Source organism: Lissotriton helveticus, chromosome 5_1 (assembly GCF_964261635.1).
Source record: "Lissotriton helveticus chromosome 5_1, aLisHel1.1, whole genome shotgun sequence".
NCBI lineage: Eukaryota > Metazoa > Chordata > Amphibia > Caudata > Salamandridae > Lissotriton > Lissotriton helveticus.
This window is the reverse complement of record NC_136065.1, coordinates 1,301,407,406-1,301,433,526: the sequence shown is the minus strand read 5'-3', so window position 1 is coordinate 1,301,433,526 and position 26,121 is coordinate 1,301,407,406. Positions and strand designations below refer to the sequence as shown.

At 43.4% G+C, this 26,121-nt stretch overlaps 1 protein-coding gene across 1 annotated transcript in view; it reads left to right on the top strand.

The window, feature by feature from the left end:
- The window catches only part of LOC144755337 (large ribosomal subunit protein P2-like), a 97,452-nt gene extending 86,622 nt beyond the window's left edge, over positions 1-10,830 (top strand). The window contains exons 4-5 of the mRNA XM_078644143.1: positions 3,317-3,406; positions 10,694-10,830. Coding sequence (XP_078500269.1) covers positions 3,317-3,406; positions 10,694-10,770 — 167 coding nt within the window. The 3' untranslated portion in view covers positions 10,771-10,830. The remainder of the gene's footprint in view (positions 1-3,316; positions 3,407-10,693) is intronic.
- The last annotated feature ends 15,291 nt before the right edge of the window (positions 10,831-26,121 follow it).

Here is a 26,121-nt window from a genome sequence, read left to right as displayed (position 1 = left end):
TGGACTCCACCGGACACTTCGTCTTCACCCTGCCTGCAGCCCTTTCAGCTTCAAGCACCAAGAGCCTGCGTGTCAAAACCCGACGCCACTTCGACCCTGTGCACCCACTTCCTGTGGGTGAGGTAACTTTGCTCCGCCGGTGTTCCCACACTGGTGCACACCTCTAGGGTCTGTGTGTTAAGTTTTGTTCCTCTAGGTTCAGCGGAAGTGTCCTTAAACTTTAACTATTTGACTTTTACGCACCATTGGTTAACATTGGTGCATGCGTGCGCTTTCCGCACATCTCCCGAATCCCGAGGGCCATTCCCGACTTCAGCATTGCTTGTCCTGACTGCTCCCAGCGATTCCCTAGGCCCTAGGCCTAACCACTGTTCGAGTGGCCTCTCTTATACCACTTGTTTAGTATATGGTTTGAGTGGCCCCCTGCCCTCATCCATAATTGTGCAACTTGTATGTTTAAACAGTGCTTTTTGATTTAACGCTTGTGCCCCTTTATACATAAAGAATACTGGGGATTGTTTTTAGTAATAAACACATATATTTTTATAATATATACTTGTGTGGTGTCCTTTCATTTGGTATTACAGGATTGTATGTGGTAAAACAGCTCGCTTAACACGACCTCTTAAGTTAAGCCTTTAGGCTGCTTAGTCCATGCTACCCCTAGGATAGCTTGTCTAATAAGGTTGACTTACAACCAGACACCATAAGGGATTGTTTGGTCAGGTAGTAGGTGGTTCCAGAATTGGAAACATCCCCTACCAGGCCAACTTCTCACAAAGACTTTGATAAATTTTAGGCTGTCTTTTTGCTTGTGTGGATGAGCCATGGGAACTGCTAGCTTTTTATGCTTTGAACCAAACCAGATCGGCAGGGTGTTGATCAAGACATTGTTGTATTGTATGACTTGTTTTATAAATAAGTGTGTATGTGATGGAGAAAGTCAATTTTAGAAATCATTTGTGTGCGGAGATTCTCCAGCTGGACTATATTTCCAAATCTCTACTCGGTGGCAACGGCCCACAGTTTGTGTCCAGTGTGTTCCAGGGTTACTTGCTGAGAAGCATTTTATGGAAACCTACCTCGGTTTATTCAGTAAGCAATGGTGTAGTGGAACGCCTCAACAGGTGTTAATGGGCAATTTACAAATGGCTGTAAAGAGTTCTAAAAGATGGAAATATAAAACCTTGTATGGGTCTATTGCACAACTTCTTCTACAGTAACTGGATACTCACCCTTTCAAGTTTTGAAGGGAAGAGATCTGTTTACCAAAGATAAGCATGTATGAACCAACAGAGGTAGAGTACGATCTCTATGGATGTTAAAAAGAATAAAAATAGTTGTAGGTCTAACTATAAAAAGTAATATGACCAGAATCATAGGGTGAAAGAGGTGATGTTGCAGGTTGGAGATTAAGTTAAAGTAATGGATCCACTGAAAAAGGAAATGGATTGCAGTAAATGTATAGGTCCTTTTGAAGTAGTGGAGTTGTTAAATAATTTTGCCAAATTGAGTAATTGGAAGGCATGGTATGTTAGTAAACTTGCTAGATACCAGAAGTGTGTTGGAATTCAGAAGCCTGAGAATGAGGTGACATGCAGTGGAGGACGCATACAGTGATTGATGGAGGATGGTGTTGAAAACTCTGATGGTTGTGTGATGTCAGAAGCAACTGGAACTTTTACATCAGGTTGGGGTGCTAGTGTAAGTGGGAGAAATGTACTTCTTTACTGGAGGTGGGCGTATAGTACGTTCTCATAAATGTGAAGATTATTTTGTAGGGTGACATCAGATATGCAAGCTATGTACATGACTCATTTATATGAAAAGCATGTACACTTTTGTCTAGGGGAGCCATGTACAATATTTAATTATATGAAATGTATTCATGCTTTTACATTCAGTGATGTTAAACGCTTCTCTATCGCTCTTCAAAAAGGCCTTAAAAACGTGGTGCTTCTCCAGAGCCTACACAGGTTGAGCTGCAGGGTTATCTGTTATGAGCTGGATTTGGAATTAGGCGCCTTGACGCCCACTGGGCTAAGTTTGCGCATGACAAAACCCCCTTTACTTACTTACTTACTTACTTTTATTTTTGCTTGTTAAAAATGTTTTCATTGTTTTGTACGTTATGCTATGTGTTATTTTGTGGGGATCTTAGTATTGTTAACGAGGACGATAGTTGAGGTCGAGATGGAAGGCGTTGGAGAGAAGCTGTGGAAGTGTGCGGAGGGTGTTTCTATAAGTTGTAGGTGGCTGGTGTTTTTAGCTCAAAATAGTTATTCTGGCATAGTGTGCTCCTCCGTCCTTACAGGCAGATGAAGTCAAAGCCACAGATCTGCTTCCCAGCCACTTGAAGTTTTCAGGCTCAGCGCTGACAACCGGAAAAACAAACTTTGGATGGAGCCTGGAAACTAACGCTTCGCCTTATACTCCTCACCAATTCTCGAACTTTTTCAAGAATTCCCTTTGTCAGGAAAATTCCAAAAGGAAGTCTATCACAATTGTAAAACCAGTCTGCTCTATTTAGTGTGATCAAGAATTCAGACTCAAAACTACTGTTCGTTCTTCATTTTATTATTCATGTGTTGTAAATAAGTTAGGTAGGCAGCAAGACACGTCTTCAGGTTACAAGTGCGTTTCAAAGGTTTATAGTTTTCTTCTTGTTTCAGTCCGCAGTTAGGTGGGTTCTTCGTGCGAGGTGCTGCTCGTGCTGGGTATTTCTTCTAGAGATTCCTCTCTGGTCTGGTCAGCCAAGATTGTCGCCAAAATGTTGTAAATAAGTTAGGTAGGCCGCAAGACATGTCTTCAGGTTACAAGAGATTTATTAGGATAGCAGAGCAGTACACCTCGCCAGCTGATCAGACGATCAACTGACAAGACTGGAACTTTCACATACAAGTTAGAACACTCGCAGGTACTATGGGAGGCTGGGAAGATGGGAACACAAAGGAAGGCCTACTGACACCAAGTAGCCATATTGAAGGAATCACAAATGTACATCACGCCTACCTGCTATTTTTTCTTGGGTGTGATACTCGTTTCACGAGTCTACGTGCAAGTGTTGTTCGTAACTTTGGTGTGTTTCCCTCCTAGACTGAGTGAAAGCAGTCCTAGATCGTGTGTATGACTAGAAATCGAACAGGGGAAGTTGGCATGTACGCTTAACCACTTCCACAAAGTATTTTAAATACCATAAAAGAAAAGGCAAATAATTTTAGTGGGCCTCCATCAAAAATCGAAAATGGGGGCAAGTGTTCTGTTTTGTACAAAAGTTCATCTGCCAATTGCTTACAGTTATCCTTTTTTTCCATAGGCCTCGGGAAGTTAGCCTGTGTTCCAGCCGGTGGTGCTGTTGCTGCACCTACTGCTAGTGCTGCGGCTGCTGGCGGAGCTGCAGCCCCAGGTACGTACTTGAACGTCAGTTTTCTTCTGGGATACGTTACGCTTTTTTTCTGTTTACCGAGAATGCACTTGTAATTCAAAAAGGTACTTTAATTATCCAGCTATGCCAGATGAAATTGTGCAGTGCGAGTGACTTAATTGCACGGGAAAAAAAGAAAAAGATGCAAAATATTATGTGATTACAAGCAATCTGGTATTCTGTGTTTTATAATCTATTATAAAGAAATTTAAACTCCTAGTCTTTAGGAATCCCACGCACCTTACGAAGGAAATGTTTTGTTTTACATTGAACCACTTGAACTTTCTTTATGTATGTTTCTAGTGTGTCTTGTCCTCCTGTAGTGCGGGTTTTGTTTCTCGGGTAGGAGGAAAGACCAAGGCAAATCACTGTTTATTTGAGGCAGGGCATTTAAAAAAAATCGAGTTTCGAGTGCAAGTCAGTGGAGGTCGCTCAAAATAAGTGCTGTTTTAGGATTGTCAGGCGCTTTAGACAGGGCATGCTGCTGCGTGCAGAATTGCCTTGAATGATGTCAGCGAGGTTTTGGGGAAGCCATCTGCATTGCTACCATCACGTTGTGATAAACCCAGCGTATACCACTACTCTGAAGGCAGGAGGAAGGATGTTATTGAGTCGAAAGAGTTGAAGTGATATAGTTTGGCAAGGCAGGTTAAAGTAGTCCATTTCTGGCCCATGATGAATCAAAGTGCTTTAACTGATGGGACCAATGTGCTAGATATTCCTACAGAGAATACTTGTTCAAGCTTTGTTGAACTGTAGGAGGAGGTTGTCTCATCTAAAGGACAACCTCGCTCCATGTCAACAAACACTGAATCCGGTTCTGGGCTTTCTTTTGACAACATAATGTATTCTGTTATATTCTTGGTGTCTTCCCATTTAAATACTTAGATGAATAACTAATGGCAATAGTTTGTAGATGAAAATCCCAGGATTGGAAACCGTTTCCATGATGATATGGAGTTGGATATCCATCCGAACTACAGGTATATAAAATCTGTTTTTACCAGATTTAGTTTGAGGGATAAATTTATCAAAATTGTTAGTTTGTCTATGAATATCTTTCGAGTTCTTAATTTGTGAAGGACTGGAAATGTTTAAGTAATTTTGTCTATCATCAAAATGCTGGTAGATGTTGATTAGCTTTTCCTGGACTTTTGTGTGAAGTGATTCCATGTAAATTGAATGGGCACAGAGATCACGACGATCCATATTGGATAGAAAGAAATATAACCAGTTTATCAATTAACCTCTTATTCACGATCTATTGTGGCATATAGTCTAGTGTTTGTTCTGTGGTGTTGACTGCAACCGACAAGTCCAACTGGACTAGGAAGTATGATTCACCTGCAGCTTTGAACATCTAATCTAGTATTTCAATGGTCACTGTTCTTGATTGGACAGAGTAGCTTTGCCTGATGCATCCCCTGCTTCAAAGCCTAACAATGAATTGGAGTGAGCTTCTTAACCTTTGTCTAGAATACCAAATCAATTAAAATGTTCTTGTACCAAATGTGTTTCCTTGCCTCCTCAACATTTCTTGTGTGCAATACAAGTATTTCAGAGCGAGGCCTTGTCATATAAATCTTCTTGTGTGTTCCTGTGCACACTGTGTGCTTCCGTAACAATTGACTGATACTTTAGCAGTGAGCATTAGAAGCCATGTAGTAAAATAATGTAACTTATTTTTTTTAAAGAGACTGGGTTAACCAATCAAGAGTTTTGATTCTGGTGAAGCTGCACTGAAGAGTCCTTTTTAGGTTGTATCCTGGGAAGCGCATGTGCTGCTCTGCGAGCCATGCTGTATTAGAGTATGAAATAGAAGACCTGCCCATTCTCCGTCATTCGCTTGTCCTTCTCCTTTGTAAATGCTGGCTTCTGAATCGTTAAAAGGCGTGTTAGTCCCTCCTTAGTACTGCCTTGTCTTCGTTCATAACCTACCACTGAGACTAGACCTTTTACTTGGAATGTTACATGGTGAGTCTTTTTTTTTTGTCTATAAGCACTATTTTCTTAAAGTAGTTTCTCCTACTGCAGGCACAGCATGCTTTCCTGCAACATTCAGAACACCATGCACGCTTTCACTTTCTAAGCCTCACAGGACAATGGTGTCACTTCTTTGCATAGGTCTGGCATTATAAGAGTTTGAGCTATTGGCATTGTACATGACAATGTCTTTTATTATTGTGTTAATTATCAAAACATCTAAATAAGTCATTGTCATTGACCATGCCAATAGCTTAAACTTTCGTAAATGCGAGACCTTTTGCATTGCAAATGCTTGTTGTGAATTGGTGCAGGTTCTTTAAAAAAAAAGTTTGAAAGGAACAATGTAAAGCTTAACCCCAGTGTTCCTTGGGAAGAATTAGGTGAAGTTATTAGAGTTACTAAATAACTATACAGCTCCGCCCGAGCCTTCAGCTGTCTGTTTTACATGACATTATCATTCACGTTAGTGGTGTTGATGTCACCAAGCATACAGATTCCAGCATGCACTAGGTAATTGATTAAAAGTCGCAAGAGGAAATACGTCCTCAGGGCCATCCTTAAACTGTTCTGTGCAGCAACAGTCATCGATACAAAGACATTAAAAAATTTAGCAGGAACTACTTTACAATTGTCCATCTACAAATGAAAATTAATGTGGATACCAGTATTTCTGCTTTCGTCAAAATGACATGTATTGTCTGTTAGACATGCAACCATTCAGAGTTATTCTGGACACAATCCTGGCTTGAGTATTGGAAACCGCTTTTGAATCCTGTCCCTTTGGGTTTTTCATGTGAAAGATGAATATTGGGAGCCGCCATTAGGTCAATGATTTAAAAAATTTTTTTAACACTGATCTTGGTTCATTATAATCTGCGTTTTAATCGTATGTGTATATATTTATTGATAAGTTATGTCTGTAATTTTCTTTTGAGGTGGTCGTATTGCTTCTTCAGGACTTGAATTTTTTCTGGGTTTTTACATAGTTGACAGCTTATAAATGTTCTCAATCATCGGACTCTTTGCGTTATTCATAAACAATGGAGTATTCCCTTATGTCAATCAATCATATCATCTGTAAAGCGCACTACTCACCCGTGAGGGTCTCAAGGCGCTGGGGTGGGGAATGCTGCTACTGCTCGAAAAGCCAGGTCTTGAGGAGTTTTCTGAAGGTCAGCAGGACTTGGGTCTGCCGTAGGTGGATGGGGCGGGTATTCCAGGTCTTGGCGGCGAGGTGGGAGAACAATCTGCCGCCTGAGGTCGCTCTTCGGAAGCGGGGGACTGTGGCGAGGGCGAGGTCGGCGGAGCTGGCGGGTGGGGGTGTAGAAGCGGAGTCTTCTGTTGAGGTACGTTGGTCCGGTGTTGTGGAGTGCCTTGTGTGCGTGGGTGAGGAGCTTAAAGGTTATCCTCTTGTTGACCGGGAGCCAGTGCAGGTCTCAGGTGGGGTGTGATGTGGCTGTGGCGAGGGATATCGAGGATCAGGCGTGCAGAGGCGTTCTGGATGCGTTGGAGCCGTCTCAGGAGTTTGGCTGAGGCTCCTGCGTAGAGGGCGTTTCCATAGTCCAACCTGCTGCTGACCAGGGCCTCGGTGACTGTTCTTCTCGTTTCAGTGGGGATCCACTTGTAGATCCTACGGAGCATGCAGAGGGTGTTGAAACAGGAGGAGGAGACGGCGTTGACCTGTTTAGTCATGGAGAGTGTGGAGTCGAGGATGACCCCTAGGTTGCGTGCATGGTCGGTGGGTGTTGGAGAGGTTCCCAGTGCGGTGGGCCACCAGGAGTCGTCCCAGGCCGAAGGGTTGGATCCGAGGATGAAGACCTCCGTCTTGTCCGAGTTCAGCTTCAGTCGGCTGTTCCTCATCAATTCAGCAACGGCCTTCATTCCTTCGTGAAGGTTGGTTTTGGCGGTGTGGGGGTCCTTGGTGAGGGAGAGTATCAGCTGGGTGTCACCGGCGTAGGAGAGGATGTTGAGGTCGTGCCGACGAGCGACGTGGGCGAGCGGTGCCATGTAGATTTTAAACAGGGTTGGGCTGAGGGATGAGCCCTGGGGTACGCCACAGATTATCTCGGTGGCTTCGGAGCGGAAGGGGGAAGGCGGACACTCTGTGTTCTGCCGGAGATGAAGGAGGTGGTCCAGTCCAGGGCCTTCTCTTGGATCCCAGCGTTGTGGAGGCGTGTTCGTAGTGTGTGGTGACAGACCGTGTCGAAGGCGGCTGACAGGTCCAGGAGGATGAGGGCCGCCGTTTTTCCGTTGTCCAGCAGGGACTTGATGTCATCGGTGGCGGCGATGAGGGCAGTCTCGGTGCTGTGGTTGCTGCGGAACCCAGACTGGGAAGGGTACAGGAGGATGTTCTCCTCGAGGTAGCGGGTCAGTTGTTTGTTGACGGTCTTCTCGATGACCTTTGTCGGGAACGGGAGCAGGGAGATGGGCCGGAAGTTCTTGAGGCCCTTGGGGTCCGCCTTGGGTTTCTTGAGTAAGGCGTTGATCTCGGCGTGCTTCCAGCTCGCAGGGAAGGTTGCTGTCTCGAAGGAGGTGTTGATAACTTTCCGGAGATAGGGTGCGATGGATGTGCTGGCTTTGTTGAAGATGTGGTGTGGGCATGGATCTGACGGAGATCCGGAGTGGATGGTGTTCACGATCTTGATGGTGTCATCGTCGTTGATGTTGGTCCAGTAGAGCAGGCGGATGGTGCGGATGGTGGTCGTGGGGGCGGAGGTCTCAGTGGTTGTCGGGGCGGTCGTGGCGTTGAAACTGTCGTGGATGTCTGTGATCTTGCGGTGGAAGAAGATGGCCAGCGAGTCGCACAGGTCTTGCGAGGGTGGGACGTCGTTGGTGTTGGAGAGTTCCTTGACGATGTTGAAGAGCTCTTTGCTGTTGTGCACGTTGTTGTCTAGGCGGTCTTTGAAGGAGGCTCTTTTGGCGGATCTGATGAGGTGATGGTGTCTGCGGGTGGCATTCTTGTGTGCTGTCCGGTGTTCGTACACGGAGCCAGATCTTCTCCAGCTTTCGGCAGGTTTGCTTGGAGGCCCGGAGGTCTTCAGTGATTCAGCTGTCTTTCTTGTTGGTATGATTGTTAGAAGGTTTCTTGATCGGGGCGAGGGTGTTGGCGCAGTCGTTGATCCACTGTCTGAGGTTGAGGGCGGCGGTGTCGGGGTCGGTATGGTCAGCAGGTGGGCTCTGGGCGAGGGTGGTGGTTAGCTGGTTTTCGGTGACTTTGCTACAGCAGCGGTGAGGCGTCTGTTGGGTGCGGTGGTGCGTGGTGGGTTTCTTGAAGGTGAAGTGGATGCAGCGGTGGTCGGTCCAGTGGAGTTCGGTGGTATGGTTGAAGGAGATGTGGGGGCTTGCGGAGAGGATGGGGTCAAGCGTGTGATCAGCAGAGTGGGTGGGTGTTGTGACGAGTTGTCTGAGTCAGAGGTTGGCTAAGTTGTCGATCAGGGTGGTGGAGTTGGTGTCGTCATTGTTCTCGAGGTGGAAGTTCAGGTCCCCCAGGAGGATGTAGTCCATGGAGGCGAGGGCGTGTGTGCTGACGAAGTTGGCGATGGAGTCGCTGAACTGTGGTCGGGGTCCGGGCGCTTTGTAAGGCACCCTAGAGCACAACTTGCTTATTTCCAAATTTGAAACCACTGTAAATAAATAAAAAAGTCGCCTGTAAAATTTTTAGATGTCTGAAAATGCCATCCTAAAATGGAATTTTAAGTTGAAAGATAAAGAAGGGAATATCGGTTCCTTGCTTAGCAAGGCTGTCAGTAGTGGCAACTGCCACTTGTACCTACCCTGCACTACCAAATCAATTCGTTTAGTTTCAACTGGTTGAGGTAGGCTCTGTCAACGAAGCAGCCTTCTCAAAGTCTACTTATGACTGGGGAAACTGAGCTTTTATAAACTTGACTTGTCCTCTTAGGACGTTGCCTTGGTTTATTGTTTCTAGCATTTCTTCTGAAGGTAAAAAGCTTATTTCTCGTTGTCTAGTTAAGGTATTTAATTCGGTTTCTACACCAACCATTTTTTTTGCATGTGAGCAACGTCTAGATTGCGGTGATGTTTGTGTCATCTGCCTTCCTCTCCCTCGCTTCTGTGAGAAATATATCTGGAGATGCCATGTGTGCCAGAGAGTGGGATAAAGACAGGTTTTGTCTCCAGGCTAAGTTAAGAGAGCTAAGGGGGCAGGAAAACACTTTTAGAGTTTCTTGTCATTCTAATCCTCCTCTTTATCCTTTGGCACGTCCAGTTCTTGCTGATCTTAGGAGACCAACATGGATTACTGTCACTCATGCACACTTTCAAGGAATTCAATGCCTTGTGTTTCAGAGGCCTCGTTTCCTATTAAATGGGGAAGTACTGTTTGCTATCCATACCCTTTTTTTAAAAAAAAATGTTTTTTAATCTAGGTTCAGTCAGAGTTTCGCCATTGAGAGCTTAGACCCTTACACCAAGCTTGATATCCTGGGGATAAAAACAAGAACCCCTTCTCACTCCAGTGTCTAGCAAGTTCCTTTCTGTTCTTGCCACAGTGAGGTATGGTGAACTATCGGAGCACTGAGCTGCATACGCAGCGCTTAATTTTTGACAGTGGTTGCAGGTTGGTCCCAAACCAGCACTAATATTTCCTCCATCAGAGAAAAGCACAAAAGGGGGAAAGAAAATGATAGCGAGACAGCAAAACGGTGACTAAGGGAGAAAGTAGGAATGAAAAAGAACCTGCAAGAGTGAGATAAAGAGACAGGGTGCGTCTGGTGGTGGCTGAAAGAGACATTAGGTGGAATCGAGAGTACCCTGACTTGATATTCCACACCCCTGATATTCCTTGACATTTGGGACGTGTTTTAAACATAGTTGGAAAGTTACTTACTCCTGGGAATCTCGTACATAGCTTGTTTATCCCCTAGAATGAAGAAAGCAGTCCAATAAATAAGATTCCGGCTCAAAGAAGATGAGTCTGTCAATTGTATTGGATACATCGGAGCTTAAAGAGGGCACACTCTGAACTCCACAAAAGACACAAAGACGAGACCAGGAAGAGCACTTGCTTCTAAAATCCATGATTACCAATGCACACTACAATCCCACATACCCTGTCTCACAAGAAAGAGATTAACAATTTGAAACACTAACCAATAAATTAGCACACCGCCATCAGAATGTCACATTTCTGTCCACTCCTATGGATGGAGCTCTGTGTATTGCAGATCTTGATGCCAATCACCCTTAATTTAAAACATGACCTTGTTTTTAGAAGTGTACGAATTGGAGCTTAACTTATTTCCTCGATTTTATTTGTTGCAGCCGAAAAGAAAGAGGAAGAGAAGAAGGAGGAATCCGAGGAGTCTGATGAAGATATGGGATTTGGTCTCTTCGATTAGACATAACTTTTGGATGAACATGTCTTGTTAAAAAATATATTAAAAATAGTATAAATGTAATGGCATCTGTACGTTTTTCGGGAAATTCAGTGCTACATTTGATTCCAGGTGTGACCATGGCACATAATCTTGCTCTGAACAGAAAGTAATAGGAGGGCATAAGAATCTTTTTTTTATTAATTAGTTCAGGTAAAAAGTATGGTTGCCTTTTTATTTGATGGCATCAAAACTAAAACGAAGTTTGTGCTTTACAATTAATTTTTAGCCCAGTACTTTCAAAATATAAATCCCAGCCAGTTTACTGTTGCTTATTATGAACACTCTTCTTTTAAAAGAAACCAGCATTAGCAAAGCCTCAGGTTGTTGTTTTTTGATTGTTTTCCTTACACATAGCAGCGAACATTTATCGCCTCTATATAGAATGGATTAAAAATGTATTAATAGTGCTTCCGCAATTCTGTTAAGTGGTTTGCATATTTTCATTCATTTTTACAGAGCTCATAGGTAGCCACAAAATCAGCTGTTTCAAGTGTAAAAGGTGTTTGAAACATGTAACGTAATAGCTACAGTGGGTTAGTGGATGGACTTGGAATACTCCTCTATCGACCACTGTCAACAAAGCAAGTGTGGCCTGTTGCAGTAGGCATTTCTGCTCTGCACCGGCATCACTCACATTTGATTTAACATTTTCCAATAGAAGCCTTTTCTGAACAAAAAGGTAAAGTAAAAAAGCAACATGAGTTACAAGCATGCTGAAAGTGCAGCAATGTAATACTTTACAATAGATAAAAGTTCGATGGTTAGTCTGCATTGACTTCATTAAATTTGGACAGCAAGTCATCTTAGGGCGTGGCTGCTCAAAACAGCTTCTAAAAAACGGGCAACAGATCACATTTCACGGCTGCAATGTGTGTGTAGAAAGCTATTCAAATGAATGTATTCTTTATTAAATCTATAAGTATGGTTGTGTGAATGAGTTGCATGTGGAAATGTGTAAAAGCTTTTGAGAATGAGTTCATTTACAATGCACTCCAATTAGCTGAAGCAGCTGCACGAAAGGCAGGGGCAAGTCACTATAGTGGGAGGCTAGAAATGAGGTTGGAGGCGCAGGAAAGCAGCTTGTGTTGCCATTCGGAAAAGAAGTGGTGAAGAAGAGATACAATTGGAATAACGGGAGAAAAGGCAGAAAGGGACAGGGTGAGGAGAGCGGGAAGGACAGATGAAATACACCAGGCTTGTCCTCACAGGGGAGCTTGATGGACCGGGGATCTTAGTGTAGAGTCCCCAGGGGGATACCAAATCCTTTACACTCGCCCTTTTCCAAGCTCCAGAAATGAACATAAGATTTGCTAAAGGAAGGGCCAGCACCCAACCCCCAACTTGTGGCTGGTTTAAAGATCTGCATCCACATCCTTAAATAAAACCGATTGGAGTGTGTGTTTATAATACCCTTGCTGCCCTCCAGATCCATCTTTCCTGAAAGGCAGCATGAATGCCACACTTCTGCCGCAACAACAAAGACAATGAAGGTCCAATGAGCTGAACACTTCAAGAATAACATTGCATGAAGTACCCTTTTTTTTGCAGCTACATGTGTCTTGCAAGCTGATCCACTGCAGTCGCTGTCCCAGAATAAAGAGGTGACACAAAGGAACTTGGGCCATAAAAGGAGTCCTAGCAAACAGGCCATGGGAGGACCCAGAAATGATCAGTGGTGTAATTAAATTCTGGAAGTGAATGTTCAATTGATAGGACATGATAGGGAGTAGTATGGCCATATGGTAGACATGGTCGAAGTGACATTGAAGGACATGGAGGTTACTCAGTGCACATGATTGGATTAGGCATGGCTACTGGAAGTAGATGGTCAACTGACATGCCAGAATGACTGAATGTAAGGAATCCTGGCTTCTGAAATAGTGTGACTGTTAAAGCACGACCACCTGAAGTGGATGGCCACCCCGCATACATGATTAAAACTAAAGGTGGATGGACGGAGACTGTTATGTTCATGATCCCAGGTTATGCTTGGATTGCTCATGAGTAAGTGAGTTAAGTATGGCTACTTCTAGTGTATAGGCACCTGGTGTGCTTGACTGGATGTACTGTTAGAAGGTAGTGGTCTGACGGGTCAGTAGGACCAGACAGGCCTTTTATTTCACCCAGCATTTCCCTAGCGATCTGGAGCCTTAGGAGGTCTGTTTTGAAAGCACAAGGGCACTCCTGGTGCCTCTGTGCCTTCCCCCAGATCCCTGATGTTAAGTGCAGCAGGCATGAGGGGGCTTCAGTAAAGAGAGAGAGGAGGAGGGAAGGGTAAAGTAGAGAGAATGTTACGAGAGGATGAAGAGCGAGAGGAACGAGATTGAGCAAGGAGGTGAAGGGAGTAGGGCTGGTTTGAGCATTTTTGTTCCTCAGTCTTGTCCTGCGGGTCAGCTGGTAAAGGAGGAAGTGTCTGGTAGTGAACCTTCATCAGAGAAGAGGATGGAAACCATATAAAGCTATCCCTTTGAATAAAGGGAACAGGCGAACTTATAATAGATCACTATAGGTGAAACTGAGCTGAAACTGGGATTTTTAATCTTCCAATTAAATTGTGTTCTGTGTTACTTGGACACTGTGAGCAACCAGGTTGGGGTTCTGCTCCTAGAGGAGGGAGCTGAGAATGAATGGGGTAAAGCAAGGGGAAAAGAAAATGGAGAAAGGGCAAAAGTCATTTTAGGATTTAAAAAAAAGAATCTTAGAGTGAAAGGTGAGTAGTAGGGAAAGGGTGAAGATAAGTAGTAAATAGAAGGAGGAATAGAAAGGAGAAATATGGAGCTAAGATGAGAGGGGATTGGTGGAGCGAAAAGAAGATTGGCGAAAGACAAGTAGCTAAGAAAGATAAATGGAGAGTGGGAAAAGCTGGAGCAGACGAGGGTGAAAGGAAAGGGACCGAAGAGTGGAACTAATGGGATAACGAAAAGGGCCTGAGGTGAAAAGAATAGAGCAATATGGGGCAAGAAAGAGAAATAAAAGGTGTGAGAAATTGTGTTTGTTGGTTGAGTGGGGTGAAAACCTACTTGAGCAACAGCCACATTCCTTGTGAGGGTACTCCACAAAGTAACTAAATAAAACTATACTTAACTCTCTGGTAGCTTGGCACAAAAGCAGTCAGGCTGATAGAGGCAATGTGTTAAGTACTTATGCAGTACTTAAACAGTAATTAAGTGAAAACACACCAAGAAAAATCCCACACGAATTTAGAAAAATAGAGTACATCTTAATAAATTATTTGACACCAAAATCCAGTCAGTAGAACTGGAGGTATGTTTTTTTTTAAAGTGAAAAATAACACCTAAAAGACCAAAGCGCGAGACAGGGGCAAAGTTAAAAGTTATGACTGACCGCAATGGAGAGCAGTTCATTTACAAGAAGTGGATTGGACCCAGTGTCCCATTACCTTTGGACTTGAAAGAATTTTTGAAGAAAACTATCTAAGGAGGTAAAATTCAGCTTGGCAAGGCAGCTTACGGTGTCTGAGGAGGAAAAAGTGGTGTCTTGGAACTGCTGGACGACGTTGCATTGAAGATTTCTACTTTCTGGCTTAGTCTCTTTTATGGAAGTCAAAAATCTCCAGCAGGACTTGGCAGATGAAGGCTCCATGAGGCAGGAAATTTTTTCTGCGAGGAACCACTGAACTGCATTTGCTGCTGCAAAGAAGACAGTAGTGGGAACTGCTACAAAGTCGGTCTGGTCAGAGAACACCTTGGGTGCCTCAGCAAGCCTGTAGATCCTGGTCTCAACTCCGTTCTCGGAGTACTTCTTGATAGGACATTTTCTACATTGCACGTTTTGGATTTGAGCTATCTGGGCACCTTTAGCACCACTCCAAAGGTCCAAGACCTGAGGGGGCAGCCGTTGGAGGGTCAGGACTTAGACTGGGTCCAGGTTCAAGATGGCTGGAGCCTTTTCCGATCAGGAGGTCAGTCCATTAGCCCATGGAGAAAATCTCGAAGTCTTGCTTTCAAGCAGGAAAGCAGGTCTCAAACAGCACGTCAGTCCTCTGAGGGCACAAAGCAGGGTAGTCCTCTGAAGCTACAGAGCAGGCCAAAGGCAGCTCTCAGAGTCCTTCCGTTGGTCCAGAAGAGAACTGAACAGTCGGTCTGAGGATCCCCCTTTTATAACTGGTGCCAACTTTGAAGTGGAAGAAACTTCCAAAGTTTTCCCCCCCACAGAAGTGACTGCAACTTTCTGCATCCCTGCCCTGGTTCCAGGCTGTCTGCTGTCACAATAGGGTAGTATGAAGTTCTTTGTGTGTGAACTGAGGCAGCTACTTTGGAGTACAAGTGGGGCTATGCACAGCTCATACTCCTCATTCCGCTAAATGGCCCATCCTCTCAACACCCACCCATTCTATTGTGTTGCTGTCTGGGAGGAATACACAACGGCCAACTACACCTAGTCATGAAACGCAGGGAATAGGTTGCAGGCACCAAGTAGTTAACAAATAAACTCCAACTTTCTAAGTGTGTCATTTTCTGAATTGTGACTTAAAACCTGACTTTACAGTTGAAGAGGACTTTGAATGTAAATTCTTTAGACATCAAACATGGCATTTCTACCTGCTTACCAAAAAGATTTTAGCACATATTGCATGTAATAAGATAACCCAGCATATGGGAGCGACTGGCCTCACAGTAGTGAAAAGTGTATTTGAGTTTTTCACTACCAGGGTAAGTAAAACTTAAAAGTACATGCCCAACTTTTTGGAAACCGTAAACCATGCCCTTAGGGCTGTTTAGGGCCTACCATAGGGGTGATGTATTTTAAACAGGGAGCAGTTTAAAACTATACGAGCTGCAATGGCAGGCCTGGGACATGTTTTACGGTGCTACTGAAGTGGGTGGCACAATAAGTGTTGCAGGTCCCCTAGTAGCATTCAATTTACCAGATTTGGGTATATGGTATATCACTTTACTAGTGTATTAAAAATACTTTAAATATGCAATCAGGTGTAAGCCAATTTAACCATGTTTTAGGAAGTGAGCGCACACACTTTATCACTGGTTAGCACCCTAATGTTGACCAGTCTAACGAGGTGAAGGCAAATTAATGTTTGCAAACAGGAAAGTGCAGTGGGAAGGAGGAACAGAGGTGGGAATGGAGGAGTGAGCCAGTACCCTCTCCTTATGATCCGCATGGGGGCCGGGCCGCCTTGGTGAGGATAGGATGGAAGTGTTCAATCCAGCTGCTGCAAATATCTCTGTGGCTACACTGGCCAGTTGGTGACTATCATGGTGTAACAACTGAAAGTCTCCTAGACACGATGGGCCATATGTGCAAACACATCTTTCCATAAACACATAATGGGAAAACCCCCTTCTACACCTGGCCTTATAATGGAGTCTGTTGCTTAGTTCCTGGGGTAGGCTTCTTTATCTGAATGCCCTAGAATCTTCTGCCTCCAGTGGAAACGTAGCAATTAAGCCACTGGGGAACGAAATGTTGCACTACAGATCCAACATGTTATTAGTATCTACAAGGCTTAACTGATTTATATTTAAACTGTGGAAAGAACAAAATATAATAATGAAAACGGAACCAAACCCACAATTTGGTTTCTGTAGTTTAATGAAAAAATATTAACTGAAATACAGATAAAAATGATTGCACGTCTTAAACATTGTAAAGGCTGAAATCCGTTATATTCCGATGCAAACCTAGTACCCAGCATTGTCCCAGTTCATTGCCCCAATTCAGGAAGGAACTCAAGACCTGGCTCTTCAGATTACCCCAGCACTCAACAGAGCTGCCCCCTCACCCCCTAGCGACCCTCATGGGTGAGTAGTTGCGCTTTACCATCCCTGATTGATTGGTAAATAGAAATCCTGAATACACAGTAAACGTCCATATGCATGTAAAGAAAGGACAGTCGGTAGCAAGCTTCAACTTGTGCAAAAGTATGGTCCCTTGCACTTTCCTCAGTTCACAAATGCTGGCTGAGGGGTTTTCTGAGACACCGGCCTTGTCATGTCTGCATGACTGGGGACACCAGGAAATTGAGCCTGGCCTGTGTTCTGCCGAAACAAATCTTAGGTTAAAATATACAAAAATGCAGAGTTAGGCCTCGCCGCTGGGACTTTGTGCTGTGTTCTACAGTGGCAGTTTCTGCAAAGTTTCTGACAGTGGTATCTCTAGACAGGATTGTCAGGAGGGTGGGGCTCACAAGGGCCCACAGGTGCAACTGACAGGGCCACCTGGAGACTGAATTAACCATTTGGGCGTGGCTGGAATTCCCCCGCTGTGTGGGTGAATTCCTCGCATGCGCGAGCCGTCCGATGCACACGCCCACCGGCCGGCCGATGCATGCAAGGGGTTAAACATTATTATTGTCTGTGGATGGGGCAATGTTTTCAGAGTCTCTATCACTGCCGTTCTTCGTACAGTGTTCTGCAATCTTTGTTAGACATATTCTCATATACGCTCCATCTGAATATTTCACACTGCATCCTTTCAGCACCCTCTTTTCACTCTCCTGCACGTAATCCTTGCATCTTCATTCAGCAACACTGCATTTTCTTTAACTATCGCCCTTTTATATTTTGACAGATGTGTACTCCCTTTGCAAACTTTTGCATATAATCACAAATAGAGATTATATACAGTGAAATACAAAATGCTCCAGACAATTGATCTGCAGAAGACAAAATTGGATGAACCTGTTTCCAAACCCCTTTAATAACCCACATGGAGGCACAGTAAGAAATTCATAGCTCTCAATCATGGCCCACCTGTAACCTGAAGTCACACAGCTGCAACTGTCTTCACACTACCCACTATACATGAGTAATATGTTGCATGAACAAATTTGAAGTGTAATCAGGAACAACATTTCTGTTAACCAGGCAGCATCAGAGACTGAACCATTTGTATCTTAACTAGGAAACCAGTCAGAGATGGGAATTGAAGGGAATGGGGGGGTGAATTATTGGTCTGCAGTGCATCCTTCTTCTTAGATTAATGCCAATTGGTTACCATTGGTTTCTTGTTTGGATTCCTTTTTTCCCCTGTTAGACGAGGTCCCACTGGTGGTCTGACATTTTCTTGTGTAGATCCCTGTTCATATCACTTTATAAAGTCGATCTCTTCAGAAAATGCTAAGTGAAAGGTTTCATAATTATATGTTATTGTGCCAGGTTAGACCACTGCAATAACTAGGTCCTCCTTATATCTGAGTTTAAAATGTAAATCATGCCAGATTTCATTTCAGTGATGGATCTTTTCCCAAACCAGTTAACTGAAGTACCATGGTGGGAGAGTTCAATCTCCCCAGTAATCTGCAAACCTCATTTTCAATTCTGCACCCATTTTGATCTTTGTTTGGCCTTTTATTTGTTCACTGGCTTGAACAAAATATGTATTGGCCATAATGTGCTATATTTACTTCACTGAAATAATCTTTACAGCATGAGATAACCCTGTGCTTTGCAAAGCGATCAAGTGTTCTTAAATTGTTATCTATTGCTATCAGTTTGCACTATTGATCATGATATCTTATTCAGTCACTGGCATGGCTGTTATACCTGTACCCCTCTGAGGGCAAGAACAGGTCAGGAAGGCTAAAAAATTTGGTTAGTCATGCACTTCGATAATCTTGCAGTGATGCCAATGGAAGATCAAAACCTGGTAGCTGGGGTGTACATATACATCAGGCAGCATCATTAAATGGGAACAAGTAATACTTCGGTCTGTAGTGGATCAGCAGTGGGTAGGAAAGAGTAAATCAAATTCTAATTGGATGCGAAAATAGGTATTTATGAACACTGTAAAGAACATCTTTGAACATGCAATCCGTATGAGATAATCATCTCCTCTTAATAGAACCCAGAATTCTTGTTGATGAATGCTACCACATTTTTGATTTTATGACCGGACTCGAGGCTTTCGATTCGGCAGATTTAAAACTCTTCATTGAACATGGATAAGGGATTTATTACTGGTTTTTTATTAGAATTGCTTTGAAAGCAGACACCAATGGCCTATCCTCTATGCTCACTATATCCTGTAATTTCGCCCCTTGTGAGTATGATGTGGAGGCCATGGACATCTCATGGAGTAGGTCCTAAAACAGTATCTACCTGATAGATGAATGAATTCATTTTGCCCACCTTGCTAATGAGGGTGATAATAAATTTAATAAATTGAGCTGCCGGGGATAGTTTTTGAGTTCTTTAGTATCTGATCTATCATAGATTCACATACTTAAATCATACCTCATCGTCTAAGTCCCACAGTGAAATTAGAAAGTAGTATTGTTTCGTACATAGACCAAAGCGGCTGTAAAATATCATATTCAATAACTAATTCACATCATTTGAAAAGAACCAAACTTCAGCCAATCAGGCTGCACACTCTATTAACCACTCCCCTCAGGTGTGGCCGTACTTCAGATTTTCAACTTCATGACAGTCTTGAGCGATGTGCAATTCTTAACAGGAAGAAAACTAATTTCCAAATGTTTCTACGTCGTCAGCAGTCCTATTCCACAAATGTTTTACTTCTTAAAAAGATATCGGGTATCGGAGCGCTTTACATGAGCACCAGTTTCGTTACAGATGGAGTGATTTGCCCAGAATCACAGGATGATGAGCGCTCCTGCTGAGACACAAACCCGGTTCCCCAGCTTCGAGGTTGACCGCTTTAGCCGTAAGGCTACATCCTCTCCTATACTTGCATTTTTTAATTCTGACAACTGGGAATCTGACAGAACTTTGTCTGAAACCTCAAAAAGAGCCTTTCAGGCTTTGTGGCTTTTGTGAGAAGAGACTATATTCAGAAGACCCCACACAAGGAATGTATATATTGCCTTTATCCTTATCATAAAGTGAAAGACTGCAAAACGGTCACGCATTTTCCACCAAGACGTAAATAACAGGCAACTGGTGTGGCTTCAAAAGCTCAATGCCAAGGAGACACCAGTCTCTGAGAAAAGAAAAAGTACCTCAGAATCCTCCAGAAATTCTCACTAGAGAGACGGATCAAAGAATCATTCATCAAAAAATCGCAAGGATGAAGAGCAGTCTAAAAAGTCTTCAAAAAACAGTCCTCGTAGACTCTGAAGATTGAAGTCCATCTTCAAAGCAGGCCAAAGAGGAATATTCTTCAAAAGCTTAAAAGCAGGCCAGTAAGGAAGATTCTTCAAAGTCTAGACCTAATCCTATAACTCCATCAAGTAAGGTATGTAATACTTACTAAAAAACAAAGCTGATGGAATCGTCGATGACTGTTAAACTGTCAAAGACTGCAATCCATCGGTAAAACCTGGTTGTCGCCATTTACAAAACCGGTGTCTCTAAAAACAATTAACGGCAAGTTGGATGGCAGCGATGACAACGTCCATGACTTTCATCATAGACGACGTCCACCTCACCGCCGACCACACTGTTAACAAGAAAACTGTCGCCGACTCCGGTGATGAGAGAAAAATTATTCTAATTTCAGAAAAAGCTATTCATTGTTTCTTTATTCCTGGACATACATCCCCTAGTTAAGTGTTGCCTTTACAAGCAAGTCACTTACTTGATGTTGAGGAGTCTGATGATGATGATGGTGGACTATTCAGTCCAGCATACAGCCCACCTGACCTCCATGTTAAATATCAGGATGGTGGCTACATAGATGGTGCTTACTTTTCCGCACAGGCCACCCAGGAGTTATGAAAGGTTACACCTTTCCAAGTTTTAAGTGCCTTCACTCAATAGTTTCAAGCTAGCTTAAGGAGAAAGTTAACTCCTATACTGATGCATGATCCTTCCTTTTGTGAGGAGCGATTAAGTTGATCTGCTTTGAACCAGAAGGTTAATTAACAGACCAGGTTCTTGTATCAAATCCCCAAAAACTGCAATGAAATTCCAACTAATTTTTGTTCAGCCTCTTCATTGTTAGCCTTTCAGCAAAGCTTACAATCACCATTTCTAAAAAGAACTGCTAGAGAGGATTGGGCACAGTCTTGAGGTAGTTCAGAGGCTGTCTAAATATAATCCTTTGCTCAGTTATCCCATCTCAACCTCCAGTCGGTCCAAATAATTTTCCTACAAAGTCACATAAAGTACCAAACAGCAGCCATGTTGTACAGTAGAATCTGCTCATAGTGAACTAAAAAATATGTGGGTGCAAAGGAAATGGGGACACAAATGGCATGGATGCTATAGATCTTGAATCCCACCTTCCAGACAATATTGAGCAGGGGAATTGCATCTTTTTGTTCAAATGTTTTATTTATCTAGTTCATGGGTCTCCAACCTTCTCTGTAGTGGGAGTTTATTTTGATGTGTGAAAATAGTCATGAGCTACTAAAGGCCAAGCAGCTCGCACACTTTTCTGATTGTCCCCACATGCCCAGCTTTATTGACTTTAAGCCTAAGTATATCTGTCTCACACATCATCCACCACACTGCTACATGATGCGTCTCATAACATAACTGCACCTCGGGGTTCATCAGGCAAGACAAGGAAACACTTTCCACATAGGATCCCTAACCAAAGAAAACACTTCCAACCACCCACCCTACACATGCCTAAGCTTGATAAGTGCTTCAGTGCCACCCATTGGCTTAGTAAGTGCTATAAAAAGGCTGCAACTCAATGCCTCCTCTTTCTTCATTATTAAATAAACAAAGAGAGCAAAGTTATGTTTAAATGAACATGTTCTAGTGTAAACGTGTTGGGCCTCATAAACGTTTTTAGTGGGTCAATTTTCTATCTCAGGATAACATCAGCTACCACATTAGTCACATTAGGATCTCCAATGGTTCTTGTTCTGTGCTGAAAGGGACCAGAATACGTAGGGGGTGAACAATTATCTTATGAGGATCGGACCTGGAATATGATAATTGTTAATCCTTCATTACTGATGAAATGTATCAGATTGAATATACCTTTAGGTAGGTTTTTTTTAATGAATTAATGGGCCACAACAAATAATGAAACCTAATCAGCGGAGTAATTTATCTCAAAATGTATCTTTATCAAATTTCAAATGATTAATATACCAATCTAATTTATCAATTGAAAGGTTTGTTGTGTAGTTCCTATAAGACCTATATAGGATCTGCGCGTTTAGACTACATACACTGTGGGACTGGTGTCCAGACTGATTCTAGACACCCCCACTGGGTATGTTGGCCTGTGTACGAGCTAGCTCGCGATGCCACTATCACCTCCTCTTATCAAGGAGAGAATAGTTCTTGGCAACTATCGAACATGACAGCCCTGATCCTTCAGGACCGTGGAAACAGTAACTCACTTTTCGCTCAGTCACTCGTGCTCACGTTTTCTCAGAGAGACACACAGAATGAATGGTTGAGACGTTTTCAGTAAGTCTTCAATGAACAGTTGTTAATCTAGTGTAAATAAAGTGTACTGAAATCACCAGTACACAGTAGCATAGATAAGTGACAGAACTAAGAAAGTAAACAGATGGTAGGTTTCTACCATTTTGCTAAAATCATAACCACAGGTAAGTATATAAAATACATGGTAGTAAAATGTGTACTCCTGCGATGCAACTCTAACTAGATGTACCTAAGTGTACCTAGCATGCAAGTAGGTGTAAACCCAAGAATCCCTCTAGGATAAAGCCAACCCCATTACCTGATGTGATACTGCGGGACCCCGTTCTGGTCTTGAGTTGGACACCAAGCAAGGGATGTTCAGACCACTGCGAGCTGGAGTGTCTGCATGCGGGAACCTCAGTGTCTCGTGTCAGTGTGTCGGCATTGAAGTTGTGATCTTCTCTGCCTTTCTCAGCAAGATGTGATGTTTATATACCCGAAGGTATCCCCAGGGGGTTCTACCTTTCTGTGCCAATGTTGGACTTTGGATGATGTCAGGAATGAACTTTATGCATTGTTATTGTGCAGTAGATGATGGTCCTGCTGTGATTCCAAGAAACTAAGAATCCTCATGCATAATTTATGAGACCAGTGTTCAGGGAAGAACCCTACGTACTGTGTACAGTATTGTAAGTGGCTAAAGGGTTATGATGTTACCTGGACCTATATGGGGGTCCCTAGATGAAATATAACACCCACTCGTCATCCGACCGGACGACATTACTAAATTCTACAGTACTACCAAGGTGTCTAGAGGTTTGTATGCAAATCTGAATAAAACATCGTAAGAGAAGTTAAAAAAAAAAGCCCCCAAAAAACCCTTTAAAAGGTGTTCTAAAAAGCAATTTGCTCAATCCCTGGCTCTAAAGTGTCCGTTTATATAGTCCAAACAACTACAAGCATCTGAAAGCCAGACCGGTCAAAAGGATTCAATTTGTAAAAAAAAAGGCCAAATCTTCCCAGCATGCGACGGGTAGACGCAACATTGCTACTGCCTGCGTACACACTTGACAATCCCTGTAACACCTCGCAAATAATGTCAATTGAGCACAGATGATCTTCCGTACTGCCTGCAGCAGATGCTGGGGCAGCCTGTGGCATATCCGAGGCCTGGGTGTCGGTGGAGGAGCCGGTATCCATACCAACCAGAGCAGAAACTACCTGTGGTGGCTCTAAGAATGCTGCCAACAACATAGGAATACGCTGAGGACACTGTAGAACATGGGTCGTTATCGGGTCCAGTAAAGCATCAACGTCTGGTGGCAGACAGTGGTCCAACATGCATTCTTCTCCGCAGAATAGGCATCGGAGAACAGGTAGGACATAGTCCATCCAGACTGGTCAAAATGACAGGAACCAAGAGGCCCTCAGTTCCCGTAGGCGAGGTGTGCCCAGATGTTGTACCATGCTTTCACAGTATTTGCGCTCCAAGAGTGCTGTCGTTATCTCTTAAGTGGCTGGTGCGTCCGTTGTGTAGCAGAAAGGTAACAATCAGGATTCCTGCTATTAAGAACAGGATCAGCGGAAGCCCTCCAAAAATGCATCCAAAGACGGAGTGAATAAAGTTTGGTACTACTCCAAGACCGTTTGAAAGGTGCTTAACATCCCTAAACCTATGGTCATAAATAGGTGCACAATACCCGTAGTATCAGACATGTTAAAGTTATGACTTACCATTTCTGTGAAATGGAAAGGGCAGGTATTATGAATAAGTGCCTGTATCTCTGCCGAGGACATTGCAGTCTGGAGATCAAAAGTCTCCCTCACGGAGGTTAAGGGCACGGTTTGCTGTAAGAGCATGGCTTTCATTCTACTCCGAGTATCAAACCGTATAAAAGAAATATTTAGCGAAGGACATAACGGCGCCTCCCTGACTGTATGTGTTGGAAGCATTAATACTTGCATACAGCAAGTAACCCTGGAGCTCACAGTGACTAGATATGCAATGCCTGGAAGCAACAACCTTGATCATTCAGCATCAAGTAACTCTCATTTGAGAGAAGCCTGAATACCGGAAATCATGGCTGCAGGGGAACCTTTCAAATCAGATTTGCCACAGACCCATTACAAGCCCTGTGTAGCATAATGTCCTGGCATATGAAAGATCCACTTGAAGTGTTCTCGCAGTTAGGACCGCTTAGAAACACTTCCAGATCCCCACTCCTGCATCGCAATATGTCTGGCAAATCCCAGGATTCCCTGATGAACTCCTTAACCATTTTTTCATATCTGCCAGCCTGTTGCTGTTCTAGGCAATAGTGAAACTGGAAAGTTGTGACCGGTAATGTTATATGGCTCTGGACTAACCGTTCTGTAGATGGTGACTCACCCACAGTAAAGGGTAACCTATCAAGCTTCTCAATACGCAGCATTGTATACTGTGCTCGCCTTTGTGTTGTTTTCATCTGTTTTTCTGTTCGATTATATGCAGAAAATAATGATGTACTGTTGATAAAACAACAAGGCACATAACCGGCATGCAATAGCTGCAGCGTCTAGCTTAGCAAAATAATAGAACATAACTTTAACTGTCCGTGTTGTAATAAGGACAAATCCTGCTCTATTACATTGATAGCGGATGATACAATGTTGCCCAGAGAATATATCTCAGATCTTAATGTAGTCAGCCATTGTCCATTACGGCTAACGCCTTCTATCTATTTCCCTTATTCTCTCTGCAGCTTCTTGATGGGAGATTTTCCAGATTTCATTATAGACAGCATACAAAAAACGCTTCTGACGTGGTTTTCTGGGACTTAATAAAAAATCCTGTCGGTCCACATCCTCTGCGAGTAGGTACAAGTGTTGCTTCACCTGGGGTAGTGTTGAAGTCTTTAGCCAATCGAGGCATAACTTCCCAACACTATATGATGTCTCCACCCCCGGATGTTCTCGTTGTACATATCGTAGGTCTGGCCTATGGATACTGAAAAGCAACGCAGGAGGGTCCCTGAGAACAATGCAGGTTCTGGGGGGAACTGGCAAGGTTAAGCATGGGCGGATTTTGCGGATTGGCAATCCGCGGATCTGCGTATTTGCGGATTTGCGGATTGCGACAATACGCAAAATCCGCGGATCCTAGCGTATTTTTTTTTTTGCGTGTTCGCACGGGTTTCTGCAAGTTCGCGAGGGTTTTATTGTACAAAACGCTCGCGAACGTGCAGAAACCCGTGCGAACACAATGTGCCTACTCATGGCCAAACGGACGGGGCTTCCCACACCTGCCCTGCCTCCACGACGCTCACGATTGTTTCTGGGCTGATGAATGAGTCACTGAATTTAAGCTTCAACTAGGGCACATGCTTTATTGATATCTGTAAGTGCTTCCTCGTTGGGTAAATGTATAGTGCTTTTACTACACTACAGCTGCCTAAAGTGCCAGAGAGTTGTCTACAGCGACCATGTGTGTGTTACTATACAATCGCGCCGAAGGGCGCAGGGGTCACTATTTACAATGGCGCCAGCAAGCTGCCAGCGCCGTTGTAAAATAGTTACAAAGTTAGCTTGCACAGGAAGCACTTAGATAAAATAAAGCAGCACCTGCTTCGTTTTATCTAGTGGTTCCTGTGCAAGCTAACTTTGTAACTATTTTACAACGGCGCTGGCAGCTTGCTGGCGCCATTACATGCGTGGGTGGGGGTTCAACTTTTGAACCCGTTACATCCGCGGATTTTTTCGGATTTTTGGGAAAATACGTAAAATACACGGATTGCGTATTCACCAAAAATCCGAAAAATCCGCGGGCGTAACGGATTTGCCGCCCATGCTTAGGAAAAACACAACATTAATCAACGTGAACAATGTCCCCCACTGAATATTCATAAAAATAGGTAATATAGCCAAATGTATATATGACCCACAGAACTTATAGTTTTCTATAATTTATTATTAAAAATATATATATTCTTGTTTATTTTTCATTTATTTTATCACAGTTTGAACTAAAAGACACACTTATACATGTAATAAGTAATCCCTC